Source organism: Narcine bancroftii, chromosome 3 (genome assembly GCF_036971445.1).
Source record: "Narcine bancroftii isolate sNarBan1 chromosome 3, sNarBan1.hap1, whole genome shotgun sequence".
In the NCBI taxonomy this organism is placed as follows: domain Eukaryota; kingdom Metazoa; phylum Chordata; class Chondrichthyes; order Torpediniformes; family Narcinidae; genus Narcine; species Narcine bancroftii.
The window spans coordinates 232,879,957-232,898,268 of NC_091471.1; the positions used below are offsets into that span (position 1 = coordinate 232,879,957).

At 46.0% G+C, this 18,312-nt stretch overlaps 1 protein-coding gene across 2 annotated transcripts; it reads left to right on the plus strand.

Annotated features, from left to right (window-relative positions):
* Positions 1-710: 710 nt before the first annotated feature.
* Positions 711-11,587, plus strand: LOC138758275 (zinc finger protein 436-like). 2 transcript variants are annotated; one of them, XM_069926968.1, is made up of 2 exons: positions 711-1,003; positions 6,197-11,587. In XM_069926968.1, the coding sequence occupies exon 2, from the start codon at positions 6,796-6,798 to the stop codon at positions 7,660-7,662; it is 867 nt and encodes a 288-aa protein (XP_069783069.1). In that variant the 5' UTR covers positions 711-1,003; positions 6,197-6,795; the 3' UTR covers positions 7,663-11,587. The 2 variants fall into 2 exon arrangements, with proteins under 2 accessions (XP_069783069.1, XP_069783068.1); XM_069926967.1 differs by lacking the exon at positions 711-1,003 and adding an exon at positions 1,271-1,754.
* Positions 11,588-18,312: the final 6,725 nt, after the last annotated feature.

The window sequence follows — 18,312 nt, forward strand, 5'->3', positions numbered from 1 at the left end:
ATAATCCTCGCCCTTGTAAAATAATGCTGCTTTTGCTTTGGACCAACATATCTGTCCCTGTATCCTCCCTCCTCACTGTGACTGATTTGTTGGACTGTGTATGGGATGTCTAGCTGGACTGCTCCAAAACAAACTTCCTCACTGCCCCTTTGTACATGTGACAATAAACTTGAACATGAAAACAAATTGCAAATTGACATCAATACCAAGACCCATTTTATTTTGTTGCCTCAATAACCACAAGACTCCAGTCCCTCCAGTCCACTCTGCAAACCTTATATGTGAGCTCGTGGGAGTTTCACCAGGCTGTTCCACTGGGTGAACTGGTAGACAAATGGCCTCTTCCAGAGTGGACCCGCTGGTGGGTCCACAGGTCAGTGTACCGGATGAAGCTCTTGCTGCAATTGGGACAGGTGAAGAACCTCTCCCCAATGTGGATCTGCCGGTGGGCAAGCAGGTGTATGGACCTAGTGAAGCCCTTGCTGCACTTGGAGCAGGTGAACAGCCTCTCGGCGTGTGGAGCCATTGGTGGGTCCGCAGGCTGGAGAACCGGGTAAAGTCTTTCCTGCACTCGGAGCAAGTGAAGGGCCTCTCTCCGGTGTGAACCCATTGGTGGGTTAGCAAGTGGGTGGACCAGGTGAAGCCCTTGTCGCACTCGGGGCAGACGAAAGGCCTGTCCCTGGTGTGCACTCGCTTGAGTCTCAGCAGGTCGGAGAACTGGGTGAACCCCTTGCCGCATTCAGAGCAGGTGAAGAGCCTCACCACGGTGTGGAGCCGTTGGTGGGTCCGCAGGCTGGAGGACCTGGTGAACCCTTTCCCACACTCGGGCAGAAGATCGGCCTCTCTCCTGTGTGGACCCGGCGGTGTGCCATTAACTCTTCCCGTAGTCGGAGTACAGAAACAGATTCATTCGCTGTGAGGATGAGAGTGTGTGACCAATGGATAAATCAAGGCAGTCCTGCCCCGAGGCTCAGTCTGAAGGAGAATCTCGAAGATCTGGGCAGTAAGTGAAATCAACACCAAGGCTGGGACTGGGGCCGGGACTTAGGGAGAAACGTCCAGAGGTTCGCTTTGCTCCCGGCGCTGAAACGCTTTGCTCTACCCTGTTTCCGCAAACCTCTCCCTGTCCCTGTAACCCCCTCCGGTCCCTGCACCACTCCAGGTCTTTGTAACCCCCCTCCGGTCCCCTACACCCCTCCCTGTCTCTGTAACCCCCTCCAGTCACCTACACGCCTCCCTGTTGGACACACTCGCTGCCAACGGCCCCTCCTCCCTGCTGTTCCCCCATCTGACAGGTGGCCCATCCCTCCACGGACCCCACTCCCCCGCCGCTTCCACACACGTTGAAAGCTGGCCCTGCCACTGCCCGACATTCGTGGCGCTCGCCCTCCTGCTCCGGAGCCTGTTGGTCACCCAAAGTTCCCTTGAAACCCCCTCCCCTCACGGCCGCCCCGGGGCGCCTCGCATCTCACCTCCAATCCCGGGATCCGGACAACAAGACACGGTCACTCTTTGCGCAGCGGCTCGTTGCCGGGGCAACGGCGATCAGCGACAGGGCTTGGACGGTGTGACGTCAGCGCGCATTCGCCGGGGCGGGATGTCACGCGACGGGGCGGGGCAGGACGGCTGCTGATGGATAGCCTGCACTGAACGTTCCGCGGGATGACGTCAGATGGGGCTGCGCAGCGTCTGAAAGCGTCGTTCCCCCAGCAACGTGCTGTCGATGAAGCTGCGTGCTGGGCAAGGAGATCGAGGTGAGTTTTGGCCCCGGACAGAGCGGTCGGGCCTCAGTGGAGCGGAAGGGAGGGGCGGGCGGCGGAGGGGAAGCGCTCTCGGCGTCTCTGTGTGGCCGTGGATGATAAGCCGGCGGCGGGGAGGGCAGACATGGTCGTGGGCAGACAAGGTCGGGGCCACCCACCCCCCATCCCCTCCCCTCCCCTCCTCCCCACCTGCATTCCTCTCCTCCCCCCCACCCCCAGTCGGTCCGTTTATCACAGGGGTTGATCTATATTTATTGTCAGAGTTCAGATTGAGACCACATCCAAGACAAAGGAACAGAAGCAGGCCATTCAGCCCATCGAGCCTTCTCTGCACCCCACCCTGAGCTAAACCGTTCTCACCTCTGGTCCCAAATTCCGCCCTTTCCCCATCATCCTTTGGTTCCCTGATTAATTAGATACCGATCAATCTCCCCCTTAAACTCCCCCTGAGATTCCTTATTCCTGTGCTGCAGAATTCCCATTAATTGGTCATGTGAAACATAAACCGTACACAGTGTTAAACATGTTGACAAATAAAGAACGGTAAACAGATAATGAATGTAAATAAACTCACTGCGCAATGCAGAGAGAGCAAAAGAGAATCAGGATTTATAGGTGTTTTGCAGCATTGCAGTGGAAACATTCATATTAGAACCATCTTAACACGTTACTGTAAAAAAAAATGCATGAAAAGTCAGACAGTGTCTTTGGTTCATTGATCATTCAGGAATCTGATGGCAGTGGGGAAAATGCTGTCCTTGTGCTCGTCTTCAGGCTACTTGATGGTAGCAGAGAGATGGCCTGGGTGGTGGGGGTCTTTGAGGATAGAGGCTGCTTTTTTTAATGTTCTTGATGGAGCCCGTGATGTTGCCGACAAGTTAACAACCCTCTGGAGTTTATTCTTGTCCTGAGAGTTGGCGTTTCCGTACCAGACAGTGATGCAACCAGCCAGACTGCTCTCCACGATACACCTGTAGAAGTTTACGAGAGTATTCAGTGACGTACTGAATATCCTCAGACTCCTCAAAAAGTCTAGCCGCTGGAGGGCATTCTTTGTGCTTGCATCATCTCGAAAGCTCCAGTACAGATCCTCGGAGATGTTGACATCCTGGAATTTGAAGTTCTTGACCCTCGCCACTGCTGAGTCCTCAGTGAGGGCTGGGGCATATTCCCCTGATTCAATAAAGTGCACGTGCAAATAAAAGAATCTCTGATTGAGTTCCTCATTGAGGAATCTGATGGCAGCTGTTCCTGAACCTGGTGGTGCCAGTCGTGGCACCTACACCTCTTCCCTGATGGCAGCAGCGAGAACAGAGCTTGTGCTGGGTGGTGAGGGTCTTTGATTATTGCTGCTGCCCTCCGACGGCAGTGTTCCTTGTAAATGCCCAGTAGCATTACTGTGATGAAATGCTTTGAGAGGCTGATCATGGCCAGAATTAATTTATACCTAAGCAAAGATCTGGACCCACTGCCATTTGCCTATGGTCACAATTACTCCACAGCAGATGCAATGTCGCTGACTCTCCACTCAGTTCTGGATCACCCTGAAAACAGAAATTCATACATATGGGAGTAAATCACAAAAATCTGTAGACACCGTGGTTGAAGTAAAACACACATAAAATGCTGGAGAAACAGTCAAACAGTGTCCTTTACATAGCAAAGGTAAAGATTCATAACTGACATTTTGAGCTTGAGCCCTTCATCAAAGTGTGAGAAAATTCCGGCAGGTAAATGAGGAGGGTAAAGGGGTGGCAAAGGCAGGAGATGATGGAGAAAGAAGGGAAGGGTATCGATTCATGATTTGGATGGGGATGTGCATAACGTTATGAGTAATTTTGTGAACAGCAAGACAATTAGTGGTAAAGTGGACAGTGCAGAAGGCTGTCTCTGAATGGGGCAACACAGCTGGGCAGGTTGTAGAAGGTCTAATCTAGTGTGCTTGCTTTCACCGACCGAGACACAGAATACAAATGTCGGGACGTCGTGTTTCAGATGTACACAGTGTTGGTTCGTCTGCAGTTCTGGTCACTGCACCACAGGGAAGGAGTGATTGAACCAGACAGTGTGCAGAAAAGGTTCACAGGGATGGTTCCCTAAAGCAACCTCATGACCTCTTTGAGCTTTCCTGATTTAATTCTTGAGGTTTTTCTTGCATTTTTTATACTCCTCAAGTTCCTCATTTACTCCATGTTGTCTATACCTGCTATATACCTCTCTCTACTTATGAACCAGATCCCCAATATCCCTCGAAAACCATGGTTCCTTTGCCTACAAATCTTGCCTTTAATCCTGACAGGAAACATACAAACTCTGCACTCTCAAAATTTTGCTTTTGAAGGTCCCCCATGTACTTCGCTCAACTTTGCCCGAAAACAACTTACCCCAATCCATGCTTTCTAGATCCTTTCTCCTTTCCTCAAAATTAGCCTTTCTCCAATGTCAAATCTCAGGTTCATCCTTCTCCATAATTAACTTGAATCTAATATCACTGGACCCAAAATGTTCCCCTACACATACTTCTGTCACCTGTCCTGTCTCATTCCCTAAAAGGAGATCCAGTATTGCACTCTCTCTAGTTGGTACCTTTATAAGATTTGGAAAACTTTCCTGAACACATTTGACAAACTCCAAGCCATCCAGCCCTTTTAGAGTATGGGAGTCCCAGTCAATATGTGGAAAGTTAAAATCTCCTACAATCGCAACATTTTGTTTCCTGCAGCTGTCTGCTGTCTTTCACACCTTTCCAGTTCCTCAACTCCACCCATATAGCCTCAGTAGACTAGCCCTCTGGTCTGTCCTACTCTGATATTTTCCTTGATGAGCAATGGCCCTCCTCCCCCTTTCATACCCCCAGTCTATCATGTCTGAAGCAACAGAAGCTTGGATCATTGAGCTGCCAGTCCTGCAACCAAGTTTCAGTAATCGTCACAGTGTCATAATTGCAGGTGCCAATCCGTACTCTAAGCTCGTCTACCTCTCCTACAATACTTGCATTGAAATAGGTGCACATGAGAACATTTCCACTACCTTCAACCTGTTGACTTCTAACGAAGCATGTAATTTTCAGGTCATCTTTTCCCACCTCCACTCTTCTATCTGCTCTGGCACTCTGGTTCCCACCCCCCTACAAATCTAGTTTAAACCCACCAGAACAGCACTAGCAAACTTCCCAGAAGGTTATTAGTCCCTCTTCAGTTCAGATGTAAACTGTCCCATCATAACAGGCTCCACTTTCCCTGGAAGGGAGCCCAATGATCCAGAAACCTGAAGCCCTCCCTCCTGCACAATGTCTTTAGCCATGTGTTAAGCTGCATATTCCTCCTTTTTCTAACCTCACGAGCACGTGTCATGGGTAGCAATCCCAAGATCACTACCCTGGAGGTCTTGTCCTTCAACCTAGTGCCTAACTCCCAGAACACTCCTTGCAGACCTCTTCACCCTTCTTACCCATGTCATTGATCCCTACATGGACCACAACATCTGGCTGCTCACCCTCCTTCTTGAGAATACCGTGAACTCATTCTGAGATAACTTGCATCCTGACACCAGGGAGTTAATATACTCGATCTCTTCCACAGAACCTCTGATCTGTCCCCCTAACTATGGAATCCCTTACCACTACAGCTCCTCTCTTCCCTTCTCTGCCACAGGACCAAACTCCTTACCAGAGACCTGATCGCCATTGCTTGTCCCCAGTAGGTCCCCCCAACAGTATGTAAAATCAGTTTATACGTTCTCACCGTGTCTGCAGATGCTCTGGTTTCCTCCCCTTGTTCAAAATGTACTGGGGGATTGCATTTGGTGTAATTGGACAGCACAGACTCATGGGCTAAAACGGCCTGTTACCTTGCTGTATGTCTAACTAAAAACAGGGATGGAATGAGGCTTTATGAAGCATTGGTGAGAGCACAGATTTGGGCTCCATATCAAAGGAAGGGTATGTTGGCCTTGGAGACGGCCCAGAGGAGGTTTCCAAGGATGGTCCTCAGAGTGACGGATTTTCACACGAGGAGAATTCGAAGGCTCTGGGATTGTACTCACTGGTGTTCAGACAAATGAAGGAGGGGGGTTTCATGGAAACCCATGGAATACTGAAAGTCCTGGATCTAGTGGACATGGAGAAGATGTTTCCTCTGGTAGGGGTGTGTGCGACCAGAGGGCACAGCCTCGGAATAGAAAACTTCCCTATTGAACAGAAGGGAGGAATTTCTTTACGCAGACAGTGGTGAATTTGGGGAATGTGTTGCTGCGGGTGGCTGTGGAGGACAATTCATTGGGGATATTTAAGGGGGAGGGAGGAAGGGAATCAAGGGTTGGGTTGAGAAGGCAGGAGAATGGGGTTGAAAAGGATGGTAAATCAGCCATGATGGAATGGCAGGGTGTATTCGATGGGCCAAATGGACTAATAAACTTTTGATCTGATTGTATTACAGTCAGCAACAGACATTGCGACCGTGAACTTCACAGCATCGGGAGAGGTTTCCTCACTTGGATTTTAAATCAACCCCTGTGTGTCAGAGACAACTCCAGTTTCTTGCGCCCGGCTATCACTCTTCCCACCTTCATTTCCAAGGTCCAGGTTTGCTCGCTGCCCACAAAGCGCCTCGATCAGTGGAGGGTTCTCTGTCTATGATGTCCAGCGCTTGGCAAAGTGCTCCCCTGCCACCATTCTGAGCAACGGAGGACTTGGCAGTGCATCTCGGGTAAGGCGCTTGTCAGGGACCGAAGGCGATTCTGCACCAGGAGCAGAGTACAGCACCAGGTCCCGGAACGGAAAACTTCCCTGGTTCCAGGGCTTGCAACATCTGCCTAGAGGATGCTTCTGACTGGGCCTCGGTCCTAGTCCCAGCCTCACTGTTGATTTAACCTGTTTCCAGCTCTCCAGGAACCTTCATCGGGCTGCGTACGTGCTGTGTGTCCCAGAGCAGTACTGAATTGATTTATCCCCTTGTTACACCCTCTTGTCCCCACAGCGATTAACCCGTTTCTGTGCTCCCACTGTGGGAAGAAATTTAAAAGGTTGAGTGAGTAAATGAAACACCAGCGGGTCCACACTGGGAAGAGGCCATTTGTCAGCCCCGAGTGCGGAAAGGGGATCACTGCAACCTCCCATCTGCTGACCCACCAGCGGGTCCACACAGGGGAGAGGCCATTCATCTGCCTAGAGTGCGGGAAGGCCTTTACCCAATCCTCTGATCTGTTGACCCACCAGCGGGTCCACACCGGGGAAAGGCCATTCACCTGCTCCAAGTGTGGAAAAGGCTTCACCCAGTCCTCCCACCTGGTGACCCACCAGCGGATCCACACCGGGGAGAGGCCATTCATCTGCCCCAAGTGCGGAAAGGGGTTTGCAGCAACCTCCAACCTGCTGAACCACCAGCGGGTTCACACCAGGGAGAGGCCATTTGTCTGCCCCAAGTGCGGGAAGGCTTTCACCCAGTCCTCCGACCTGTTGACCCACCAGCGGATCCACACCAGGGAAAGGCCATTCACCTGCTCCGAGTGCGGAAAGGGTTTTACCCAGTCCTCCCACCTTGTGACCCACCAGCGGGTCCACACCGGGGAAAGGCCATTCATCTGCCCCAAGTGCGGAAAGGGGTTTGCTGGGACATCCAACCTGCTGACCCACCAACGGATTCACACGGGGGAGAGGCCATTCGTCTGCCCTGAATGTGGCAAGTGCTTCACCCAGAACTCCAACCTGCTGACCCACCAGCGGGTCCACACCAGGGAGAGGACATTTGTCTGCCCTGAGTGTGGAAAGGGGTTTGCCCAGTCCTCTCACCTGCTGATCCACCAGCGGGTCCACATCAGTGATGGGCTGTTCACCTGCTCTGTGTGCGGGAAGGAGTTCAGCCAGTCAAACAACCTGATGAAACACCAACAAGTTCACACATAAAGTTTGCAGTGTGTGGAATATTTAAACATCATTCACTCAAACACCAGGAGGGACTGGAGACTTGTGGTTATTGGGACAACAGATCAAAACAGGTCTTGGCATTGTTGTCAATTTGCAATTTGATTTCAGGTCAAGTTTATTGTCACATGTTAGATACTAGACAGGAGCAATACAAATGAGCCCAGGCAGTGTTATATTTTCAATAGTATTTAAAATTATTAGTTAACAATAATATAACACCTTAACTAATTTATTTAAACCTTTCCAACTTAACCCCCAACTATGCGTGAATTTACTTGTGTGTGTGGAATACCCCCAAGCCCTTACAGCTCAGATGGATGCAACACGCAGGGTTTAGATGGATGGGACACGCAGGGTTTAGATGGATGGGACACGCAGGGTTTAGATGGATGGGACACGCAGGGTTTAGATGGATGGGACACGCAGGGTTTAGATGGATGGGACACGCAGGGTTTAGATGGATGGGACACGCAGGGTTTAGATGGATGGGACACGCAGGGTTTAGATGGATGGGACACGCAGGGTTTAGATGGATGGGACACGCAGGGTTTAGATGGATGTGACACTCAGGCTTTAGATGGATGCAAGACGCAGACTTTAGATGGATGAGATGTGCAGGCTTTAACAATCTGGAAGAGGGGACAGAGTGTAAAGCATCTAAATTTGCAGGTGACACTAAATTGAGCAGAAAAGCAAATTGTGCAGAGGGTGCGGAGTCTGAAGTTTAGAGGGCATTTTGAAAACCAATGCTTTAGATGGATGTGAAGTAGTTCTCAAAGTAGGTGAGTGAATCCAGGGAGACAGATATAAAATCCTTGTTGAGATGTTTCCGGACCAATGTCCTTTTCAGACGGGAAGCAACCAAACCTCTATGTTTCTATGTTTCTATTTTGTGTGAGAGACACGATGCGAATGATGCTCACAGAGTTTCTGTGAGCCTGTTCTGTGGGCCAGCCGTTCCAAGTGACCCTCTCAATCTTCACAATCAAACACAGTATTTCCCTGCTTCCAGAACCCTTTCCGTTGGTCAGCTGTTCACAGTGCCTTCGCTTTTTGTTTAAAGAGTAGTATTACCTTTCCCCTCTAACATGGAGATATCAGACACTATCAATCACCACACAAGGCCACATTCAGCACAGTATCCCTACAAAGTTTGCTGCTCCCAGTGCTGTATCCATACAATGGCCACTGCTCATTCCCCTACAACATGGGGAAACCAGACAGTTTGTCTATAACCACACACGAGGCCACTTCAGGACTGCATTACTTCCAAAAGCTCTGCTCTCCAGAACTGCCTCCTCAAAATGCCCCTGAGCAAAGGCAATACTGTCTCTTTAATCTGGTGGTCATGTGGTCTCTGCACCTGCACTTCATCTTCCTTCAGATCCATCCAATTTAGGAACATGCTGTCTTCAGCCTGCTGTCACTCTTCAAAGCCTGCAGGTTTTGTTAAATTTGTTCACTTCAAGTGGCAGCCCTGCACAAATGAAAATTATCAGAAAAATGGGAGCACAGAATACATGTAGAAAGGGGCAGTGAGGAAGTGTAGCAACTGTGTCACAGTGCAAAATGAAAACTGAGAAAATGATTGGGCGTAGTTGTTCAGTAACAGTTGTTTGCTGAACTGTCACCTGTAACTTTTTTTAAAATCTGTGTGTTCCAGATGACGTCGCATTGTAACGTTGTTATATCACTCAGAACCTCCTGAACCGGTTCGATTAAGCCTCCAGTGAGCTGCTACATGCCCCTCCATAACAGCGATAGAAGGCTAAACCTCTGGTGCCATTACTGTCCATTGCTCTTGGGCAGTCGTCCATGCCTTCACATCAGGGGTCGCGGCAAGGGCCGATCAAGGTCGAGATGAGCGGGCTTTTAGTCGGTCATTTGTAAATGTCTCTGAATGCCCCCAATGTCTTGAACACAAGTTGTACCATTGTTTTGTAGCACTCTGAAGGGGCCCTTATATGACCTCGGAAAGTGTGGCCTGTGTATAGGTAGGCAGAACAGAGATACCTAGGCAGAAATCAAAGCTCTGGTGCATGAATTGGTTGATGAGTCCATCATAGGAACCACCTCCAGCCACCAAGTGAATCTGTCAATGACCATTAACATGTACCTAGATCCTTGTGACAACAGGCGGACTGACAATGTTGACATGCATGTGGTTGAATCTGAGCTGTGGTGACTGGAAAGGCTGAAGCAGCATGTACACATTTGCAGAGTACCAGGTCTGGCACATCTTTGCCCAGTACATGAGCGTTTTTTTTTTAGTCAATGCCATACAAACTTGTCGGCTATCAGGCAGACCATCACCCGGAGGGAGGGGTGGGACAGTCCATGAATGGCATTGAAAATGCAACGTCTTCACGCAGCAGGGATGATGGGGCAAGGCTGATCTGTCGAAATGTTGCATGGGAGAGTGTTACCTTTTGGCCTAAAGGCTACATTCTCGAGTTGCAGGCTCATGACAGCAGTTCTATATGCTAGGAGTTTGTTGTCCTGGTGCTGAGCTTTGGCGAGTGCCATGTAGTCTACACCGAGAGAGAGGGTACCTACAGCTTGAACGAAGGAGTGGGACAGGGCGTCAGCCACCACATTACTCTTACCAGAGATATGTTTAATCTTGGTTGAAAACTCAGATAAGTAAGGTAGGTGGTGTTGCTGGCGGGCTGATCAGGGATCTGATGCCTTCACGAAGCTTCATGAGCAGTTTATGGTCAGTAAAAAACATGAAGTCCCTGCCTTCCAAAAAATAGCGGAAGAGTTTGATCACTAGGTACAGCACCAGCAGTTCCCTATCGAATGTGCAGTATTTTGTTTCCAGAGGGTGCAGGTGCCAACTAAAAAATGCTAGAGGCTTCCATTATCCATTGCTGTACTGTCCCAAGACCCTGCTTACTGCCACATCGGACGCATCTATCATCAAGGAGGTTGGTGCATCTGTTTGTGGATGGACCAGCAATGTTACCTTGGCTAGGGTGCCTTTGGTCTGCTGGAATGCTACCATCGTCTCCTTTGTCCACTCAAATTTTTCGGCATCACTGGACATGAGGTTGAAGAGGGGTTGAGCTGCAGAGGGTAGAAAGCGACAATAGAAATTGACCATCCCCACAAATCCCTGGACTCCTTTGATGGTATCAGGCCTCGTGAATTTGAGGATGGCTTGCATCTTGCTAGGCAATAGAACGACACCCTGGTCCGATGTCCCTAGAACTCAATAGAGGGCTGCCTGAACTTACACTTGGCAGGGTTCATGGATAGCCTGAACTCCTGTAGGGGGCAGCAGAGTACATGCAGATGCTGCAGGTGCCCTTTGTGGGAGTGGCTGGTAATGAGTGTGTAGTCCAAGTATTCAAACAGGAAGTCCACACCACCCCCCACTGGGTCCATTAGTGGCTGGAATGTTTGTGCAACATTTTTGAGCCCAGAAGGCTTTCTCAAAAATTTGAAGACGCTGAACAGTGATATGCTGGTGGTCTTTGGCACATCCTCTGGGTTTACAGGATTTTGGCGATACCAATTTTAGAAAATACCTTGGTCCCATGAAGATTAGCTGTAACGTCCTGTATATGGGGCACAGGGTAGCGGTCTGAAGTGGTAGCATCATTGAGATGCCTGTAATCCCCACAAGGTCTTCAGGCTCCCGTGGCTTTGGGCACCATGTGTAGCAGAGAAGTCCATGGGCTATCAGACCAGCATGATTCCAAGTTTCTCCATTTTGTGGAACTCTTGCAAGCCGCAACTTATCAGGTGGCAGGCGACGGGTTTGGGCATGTAGAGGAGGTCTTTGGGTGAGGATGTGGTGTGCAATGCCATATTTGGGTGTGGTACGGGTACACGATCCTTTATCCGGACATCTAAAATCCAAAAGCTCCAAAACCCGGTAAGTGGAGAGAGAGGCAAGTGGCACATGGGGGAGGTGGCTGGGGGGCCAGTGCTTGGGGGAGACGGTGGGGTGACTGGAAAGTGGTGGGGGTGGACACGGCAGCACAATCCGGATGGGCTTTCCGAAATCCAGGAAAATCCAAAATTCGGAACACACTGTCCCCCAAGGTTTCTGGATAAAGGATTGTGTACCTGTAGTGGAGAACTGGGGAGGGACAATGTCCAGAAACTCTGAAAGAAGTTCGAGTCCTCCGCGGCTTCTAGGTGCTGGGAGGGTAGTTTAGCTTTTCCAAGGTGGAGTCTGGAACATTGTGCTATTCACTAATCGGTGCCCTTTTAAGTCCACCATCAGTGAGTGGGCTCTGAGGAAGTCGGCTCCCAGTAACAGCCAGGACACAGCAGCAAGAATGAACTTCCTTGTGAACTTATTGTCATTGAATTTCAGGACTCTAGTTCATGTGCTGTACATAGGAATTGAACTGTTATTCACTTCAGTGAATGCTAGACCCACCCACCTGGTGTCAAAGCCTGAAGGAGGAATGACACTGACCTCTGCACCTGTGTTGACTAGAAACTTGCGCTGGGAGAGTTTGTCCCAGATGTAGAGAAGGCTGTTACGGTGGCTAGCCTCCAAAACCATTAGCGATGACTGGTCATGGCATTTTTTCCAGAAAATTGCAAGGGGGTTGGCAGCAGTGAGCTCCAGAACCCCAACATTAATGGTAAAAACAGTAGATGGTTGTCATGGAGTCATGCTTGTCTGGGGAATCATGCGCCCTCGTTGCCGGTATTCATGGATCCTGGGGGTTTGGATGTAATGCAGCACCAACTTTTGTGGCCTTGTGCCTTGCTGTTTTGTGTGCCACAAAATGTCTGCATGGGCAGCCACTGTTCAACATTTATGAAAGTCCTCGTCAGCCAACGTGAGACGGATGTCTTTTGGCATATGCTCTACAAACAACTGCTCAAAGAGCAAGCAAGGCCTATGGCCGTCTGCCAGTGCCTACATGTCATTCATGAACTCCGAAGGAGTGCAGTCCCCCAGGCCATCAATATGGAGGAGCCGTAAATCTGGAGAAGGAGGCCTTTTAGGGCTTCGTACTTGCCGAGAGCTGATGAGTACTGAAGAAAATCCACTACTCGTCTGGCCATGTCCTGGTGGGAGGCATCCACTTCTATCTTGAGAATATGGAACTGCACCTCAGCCTGCCTGAACCAAACCAGGTCGAGTGGTCCAAAAGACAGGCAGTTTGAGCGAAACAGCAGCATTGTCCAAAATCCATCAGGGTCACCAATGTAGCAACAGTGTTGTAATGCAAAATGAAGAATGAGAAAATTATCAGACGTAGTCAAGTTGAAGTTCAGTAAAAATTGTTTTGGTCAGTCACACGCAGCTTTTTAAAACCCCACACGTTCCAAATGACATCATCGTGTTGTGATGCCTCCTGATCAGGCTCGATTAAGCCTCCAGGAAGTGCAGCAGAAGTTTGTTTTGGAGCAGTCCAGCTAGACATCCCATACACAGTCCAGAAAATAAGTCACAGTGCAAAAGTCAGATCTGTTGGCAGCATTATTTTACAAGGGCGAGGATCATTCAAGAGTCTGATAACCATGGGAAGGAAACTCCTTGAATCTTGCGGTGTGTGATCTCACACTGCAGAATCTTCTTCTCCATGGGGAGGAGGGTAAAGGGAGTGTGTCTGGGGAGGGGAGAGTCTTTTAATATGTTGGTTGCTTTGCCTAAGGTGGCAGGAAGTGGAGGTGGAATGGACGCTCTCCGTCAATGTTAGTGACTCCGATTATATATTTTTAAACATGAACAACACAGCTCAGTTGAAGGCTGTCCGGCCCATGAACCCATGCCCCCCAATTACCCTACCAATCACGGGGGTGGGGGGGGGGGGAGTTTACAGACTCCTTATAGGCAGGGCTGGATTTGAACCTGGGTCGTTGGTGCTGTAACAGTGTTTCACTAACCATGCCACCCAATGACAGGAACTGAATTTCATGTCCTGGATCTGTAACAAATAAAGGAGCTGTGTCTAGAAACCGTGTCTCATCCCCTTGTATCTCTGTAATACACTGAATGTAGATACAAAGACAAGGCCACTCAGTCCAGCTGAGGCCACACTGGGAGCATCCTGCTACCTCCCCTCCTGTCCGTGTTTCTGGTCCAGACCAGCCCAGCCCCAACCACCTCACCATGCTGGAGTACTTTTCAGTTCCTTTCTCCTCTGCGTTCACTGGGCTTCCACTTCTAGACAGCTGCACTGTTCACCTGCAGGGAAGGACCTGGAACAGAAGTCAGCTGTCTGCGGAAGAAATGAGTAGTGACTAAAACTTGTAATAACTGTTGATATTTAATTTAAATGTTTTTAAATTTAAATGACTTTTAACCCGTGTTTCTAAACAGTAGCCCTGACGCTAACAAAACAAAATGGTCTTGAGGCCTGACATTAGCAGTGCAGACAACAGGCCTCAAGATGCCATTTTCGGATTGGGAGTCACATGATGGAGTAGTGGCCGGTCGGGGAACTCCAGCCCTCTCCAGAAAAGTAAAAAAAGATAGAGAAAAAGCAAAGGCACAAACATAAAAACCATAACAAAGTGAAAGTAAAAGTGTGGAGAAAATGGGAGCGAAGAAAGAAAAGCAAAAAACAACGGGAAGAAAAGAAGAAGGAAAAACGTCGGAAGAAGAAGGTGAAGGCCTTACCTGTCTGAGGAGGCCCGCCGTGGAGAGAGAAGCCCGCTCCCTGAGGTCAGTCGAAGCCCCGAACTCAGGACTACAAAAATGGCTAACGGAGCCAAACAAAAGTGCGCAACCGCGCAAGACAAAAATAACACTGACGGGAGGGGGGACCAGCTGAGGAGTCGATCTCCACAGCTGAAACAGACAACTACAACACAACAGCAAGAGAAAAACATAGAAAATAACGAGAGCAAGAAAGAAGAGAGAAAAAATAAGAAATCAAAGAAACAACAGATGACCAACCCAGAGGAAGAAAACCAACACCAAGACACTTCTAATAAAAATAAGAAGACCAAAAATACCCAACAAAATATAACAGACAACCCAACAAGAAAACCAGAAGAGACAGAGATAAAGGACACAGATCCTGAAGTGGACTCAGAAGAAGAGGAAGAACACAGAGAAATGGAAGATGAAAGGAAGGGCAAGTACATGGATATTTTTTTTTAAATAATATATGGAAACAGTAAAAGAATGGCAGTCACAAGAATTCAGTGAAATAAAAAGAAGAAAAAGTACAGAAGAAAAAGTGAATAGATTAGAAATGATCATGACAGACATAGGAAAAAGAGTAGACAAGGTGGAAGAATGAGAAACAGCCATAGAAATGGAAGTAGATGACTTAAAAAAGAAATTAGAAGAATCTGATAAAAAAAGTTAAAGAGACACAGGAGCTGTTAGCTCAGAAGATAGATATAATGGAAAATTATAATAGAAGAAACAATATAAAGATAGTGGGCCTTAAGGAAGATGAAGGCGTTAAAAATATGAAAGAATTTATAAAAGAATGGATCCCCAGGGTCCTAGGAAGACCAGAATTACAAGAAGAAATTGAAATAGAAAAGGCACACAGAACATTAGCCCCTAAACCACAGCCACAACAAAAACCAAGGTCCATTCTAGTAAAATTCCTAAGATATACAACAAGAGAAAATATATTGGAGAAGGCAATGAAGAAAATAAGAGAAGACAAAAAACCACTGAAATACAAGGGTCAAAAAATTTTTTTCTATCCAGATATAAGTTTTGAACTCCTGAAGAAGAGAAAGGAGTTTAATGCAGCAAAAACGACCCTATGGAAAAAAGGTTATAAATTTATGTTAAAATACCCACCAGTACTTAAAATAGTTATTCTGGGGCAGCAAAACAGACTATTCTTGGATCCAGAAGAAGCACGAAAATTTGCAGAACAACTACAAAACAGACAGAGAGATGAAGAGATGTAAAAAGAACAAAAATGACAACAAACTATATGTATGTGTGTATGTAGGTGTATATATATATATATATTATATATAATATATATAGGTAAGAACTAAGAAGGGAAAGAAAGGGAAGAAAGGAAGTAAGGAGGGAATTAAGAGAGTGACCTTTGTTATATATGAAGATTAAAATCTTTTCTGGGGGGGGCTGGGTGGGGAAGAGTTACGGTCACTGCAAAATCAGTTGACGCTTGTGAGTGAATTCGCACATCCAAATGGAGAGGGGAGATGTGGTTGCCCAACAAGGGATAAAGGGCAACTCAGGAAGGGGAGGGGATAGTGGGGTTAAAGAAATTTTAGTTAGGAGAATAAGGGAAATGTTTGATGTTTTAGAAATGTTGTCTTATAAAGTGTTCAAAACAAGAAAGCAGAAATGGATAAGAGGGAAAGGTGATGATGAGGAAACTGAAAGGAAAGATAAACAAAGTATGAAATGGCTATGTTGAACTATATGACTTTAAATATTAATAGAATACATAACCAAATCAAAAGGAAGAAACTGCTAAATTTATTGAAAAAAGAAAAAATTGATATAGCATTCATACAAGAGACACACTTAACCGAAGTGGAACACAAGAAATTAAAGAGATTGGATAGGACATGTAACAGCAGCATCATATAATTCAAAAGCCAGAGGAGTAGCTATATTAATCAATAAAAATGTACCAATCAAAATAGAAGAGGAAATAATAGATCCAGCAGGGAGATATGTAATGATAAAATGTCAGATATATTCAGAGTTTTGGAATTTACTCAATGTATATTCACCTAATGAAGAAGATCAAAAATTTATGCAAGATATCTTTTTGAATATAGCAGACACGCAAGGGAACATACTAATAGGAGGGGATTTTAACCTTAATTTGGACTCAAACATGGATAAAACTGGAAAAAAAACTAACAGAAACAACAAAGTAACCAAATTTATAATTAAATCGATGCAAGAAATGCAACTTTTGGATATATGGAGGAAACAACATCCAAAGGAAAAGGAATATTCATATTATTCGGGCAGACATAAAACATATTCAAGGATAGACCTATTCCTGTTATCAGCCCACATTCAAGGGAGAGTTAGGAAAACAGAATATAAAGCTAGACTATTATCGGACCACTCACCCCTATTATTGGCAAAAGAGCTAGAGGACATCCCACCAAGAATGTATAGATGGAGATTAAACTCCATGCTACTTAAAAGACAGGATTTTAGAGAATTCATTGAACGACAAATTAAAATGTACTTTGAAATAAATACGGAATCAGTGAAAGATAAGTTTATACTATGGGACGCAATGAAAGCGTTCATCAGAGGGCAAATAATAAGTTATGTAACTAAGATGAAGAAGGACTACAATCGGGAAAGAGAACAGTTGGAAAGGGAAATAACAAATATAGAAAAAGAATTAGCAATAAAGGAAGATACAACTAAAAGAAGAGAATTGGCAGATAAAAAAATAAAATATGAAACACTACAAACATATAAGGTGGAGAAGAACATAATGAAGACAAAACAGAAATATGAACTAGGAGAAAAAACGCACAAAATTCTAGTGTGGCAGCTTAAGACAGAACAAACTAAAAGAATGGTATTGGCATTAAGGAAAAAGGACAAGCAAATTACATATAATCCAACGGAGATCAATGAAAACTTCAGGGAATTCTACGAGCAACTATATCAAACTGAAAACGAAGGGAAAGAAGACAAAATAGATGAATTTCTAACTAAAATTGAACTACCGAAATTACAAACCGAGGAGCAAAATAAATTAATAAAACCATTTGAAATAGAAGAATTACAGGAGATAATAAAAAAACCACGAACAATAAAACACCAGGAGAGGATGGATTCCCAATAGAATTCTATAAAACATTTAAAGACTTATTAATCCCTCTCCTTCTGGAAGTAATCAGCCAGATTGATAAAGCACAAAGCATACCAGATTCATGCAAAACAGCAATAATTACAGTAATACCAAACACAGGGAAAGACCCACTTGCACCAGCGTCATATAGACCAATATCTTTACTTAACACAGATTATAAGATAATAGCTAAACTATTAGCAAACAGATTAGCCAACTATGTACCAAAAATAGTAAATCTAGACCAAACTGGATTTATTTAAAAAAACGAACAACAGACAATATTTGTAAATTTATTAACTTAATTCATGCAGTAGAAGGAAATAAAACTCCAAAAGTAGCGGTTGCTTTAGACACAGAGAAGGCCTTTGACAGAGTAGAATGGAATTATTTATTCAAAGTACTACAAAAATTCAGCTTACCAGTGAAATATATTAATTGGATTAAAGCATTATATAAGGGGCCATTGGCGAAAGTGACAGTAAATGGATATATATCAAAACAATTTAACTTAAGCAGATCAACAAGGTAGGGATGTCCACTATCTCCCTCACTGTTTGCGTTAGCTATAGAACCACTAGCAGAACTGATAAGAACAGAAAATAATATAAAAGCGATAAAAATAAAAGAGAAGGAATATAAAAGCAGTCTATTTGCAGATGACATTATAATATACTTAACAGAACCAGAAATATTAATAAAAGAATTACATAGGAAATTGAAGGAATATGGAGAAGTGTCAGGGTACAAGATCAATGCAAATAAAAGTGAAGCAATGCCAATGAATAATGCAGATTTCACAAAGTTTAAGAAAGAATCGCCATTTAGATGGCAAACACAAGCAATGCGATACCTAGGCATACAAATAAAT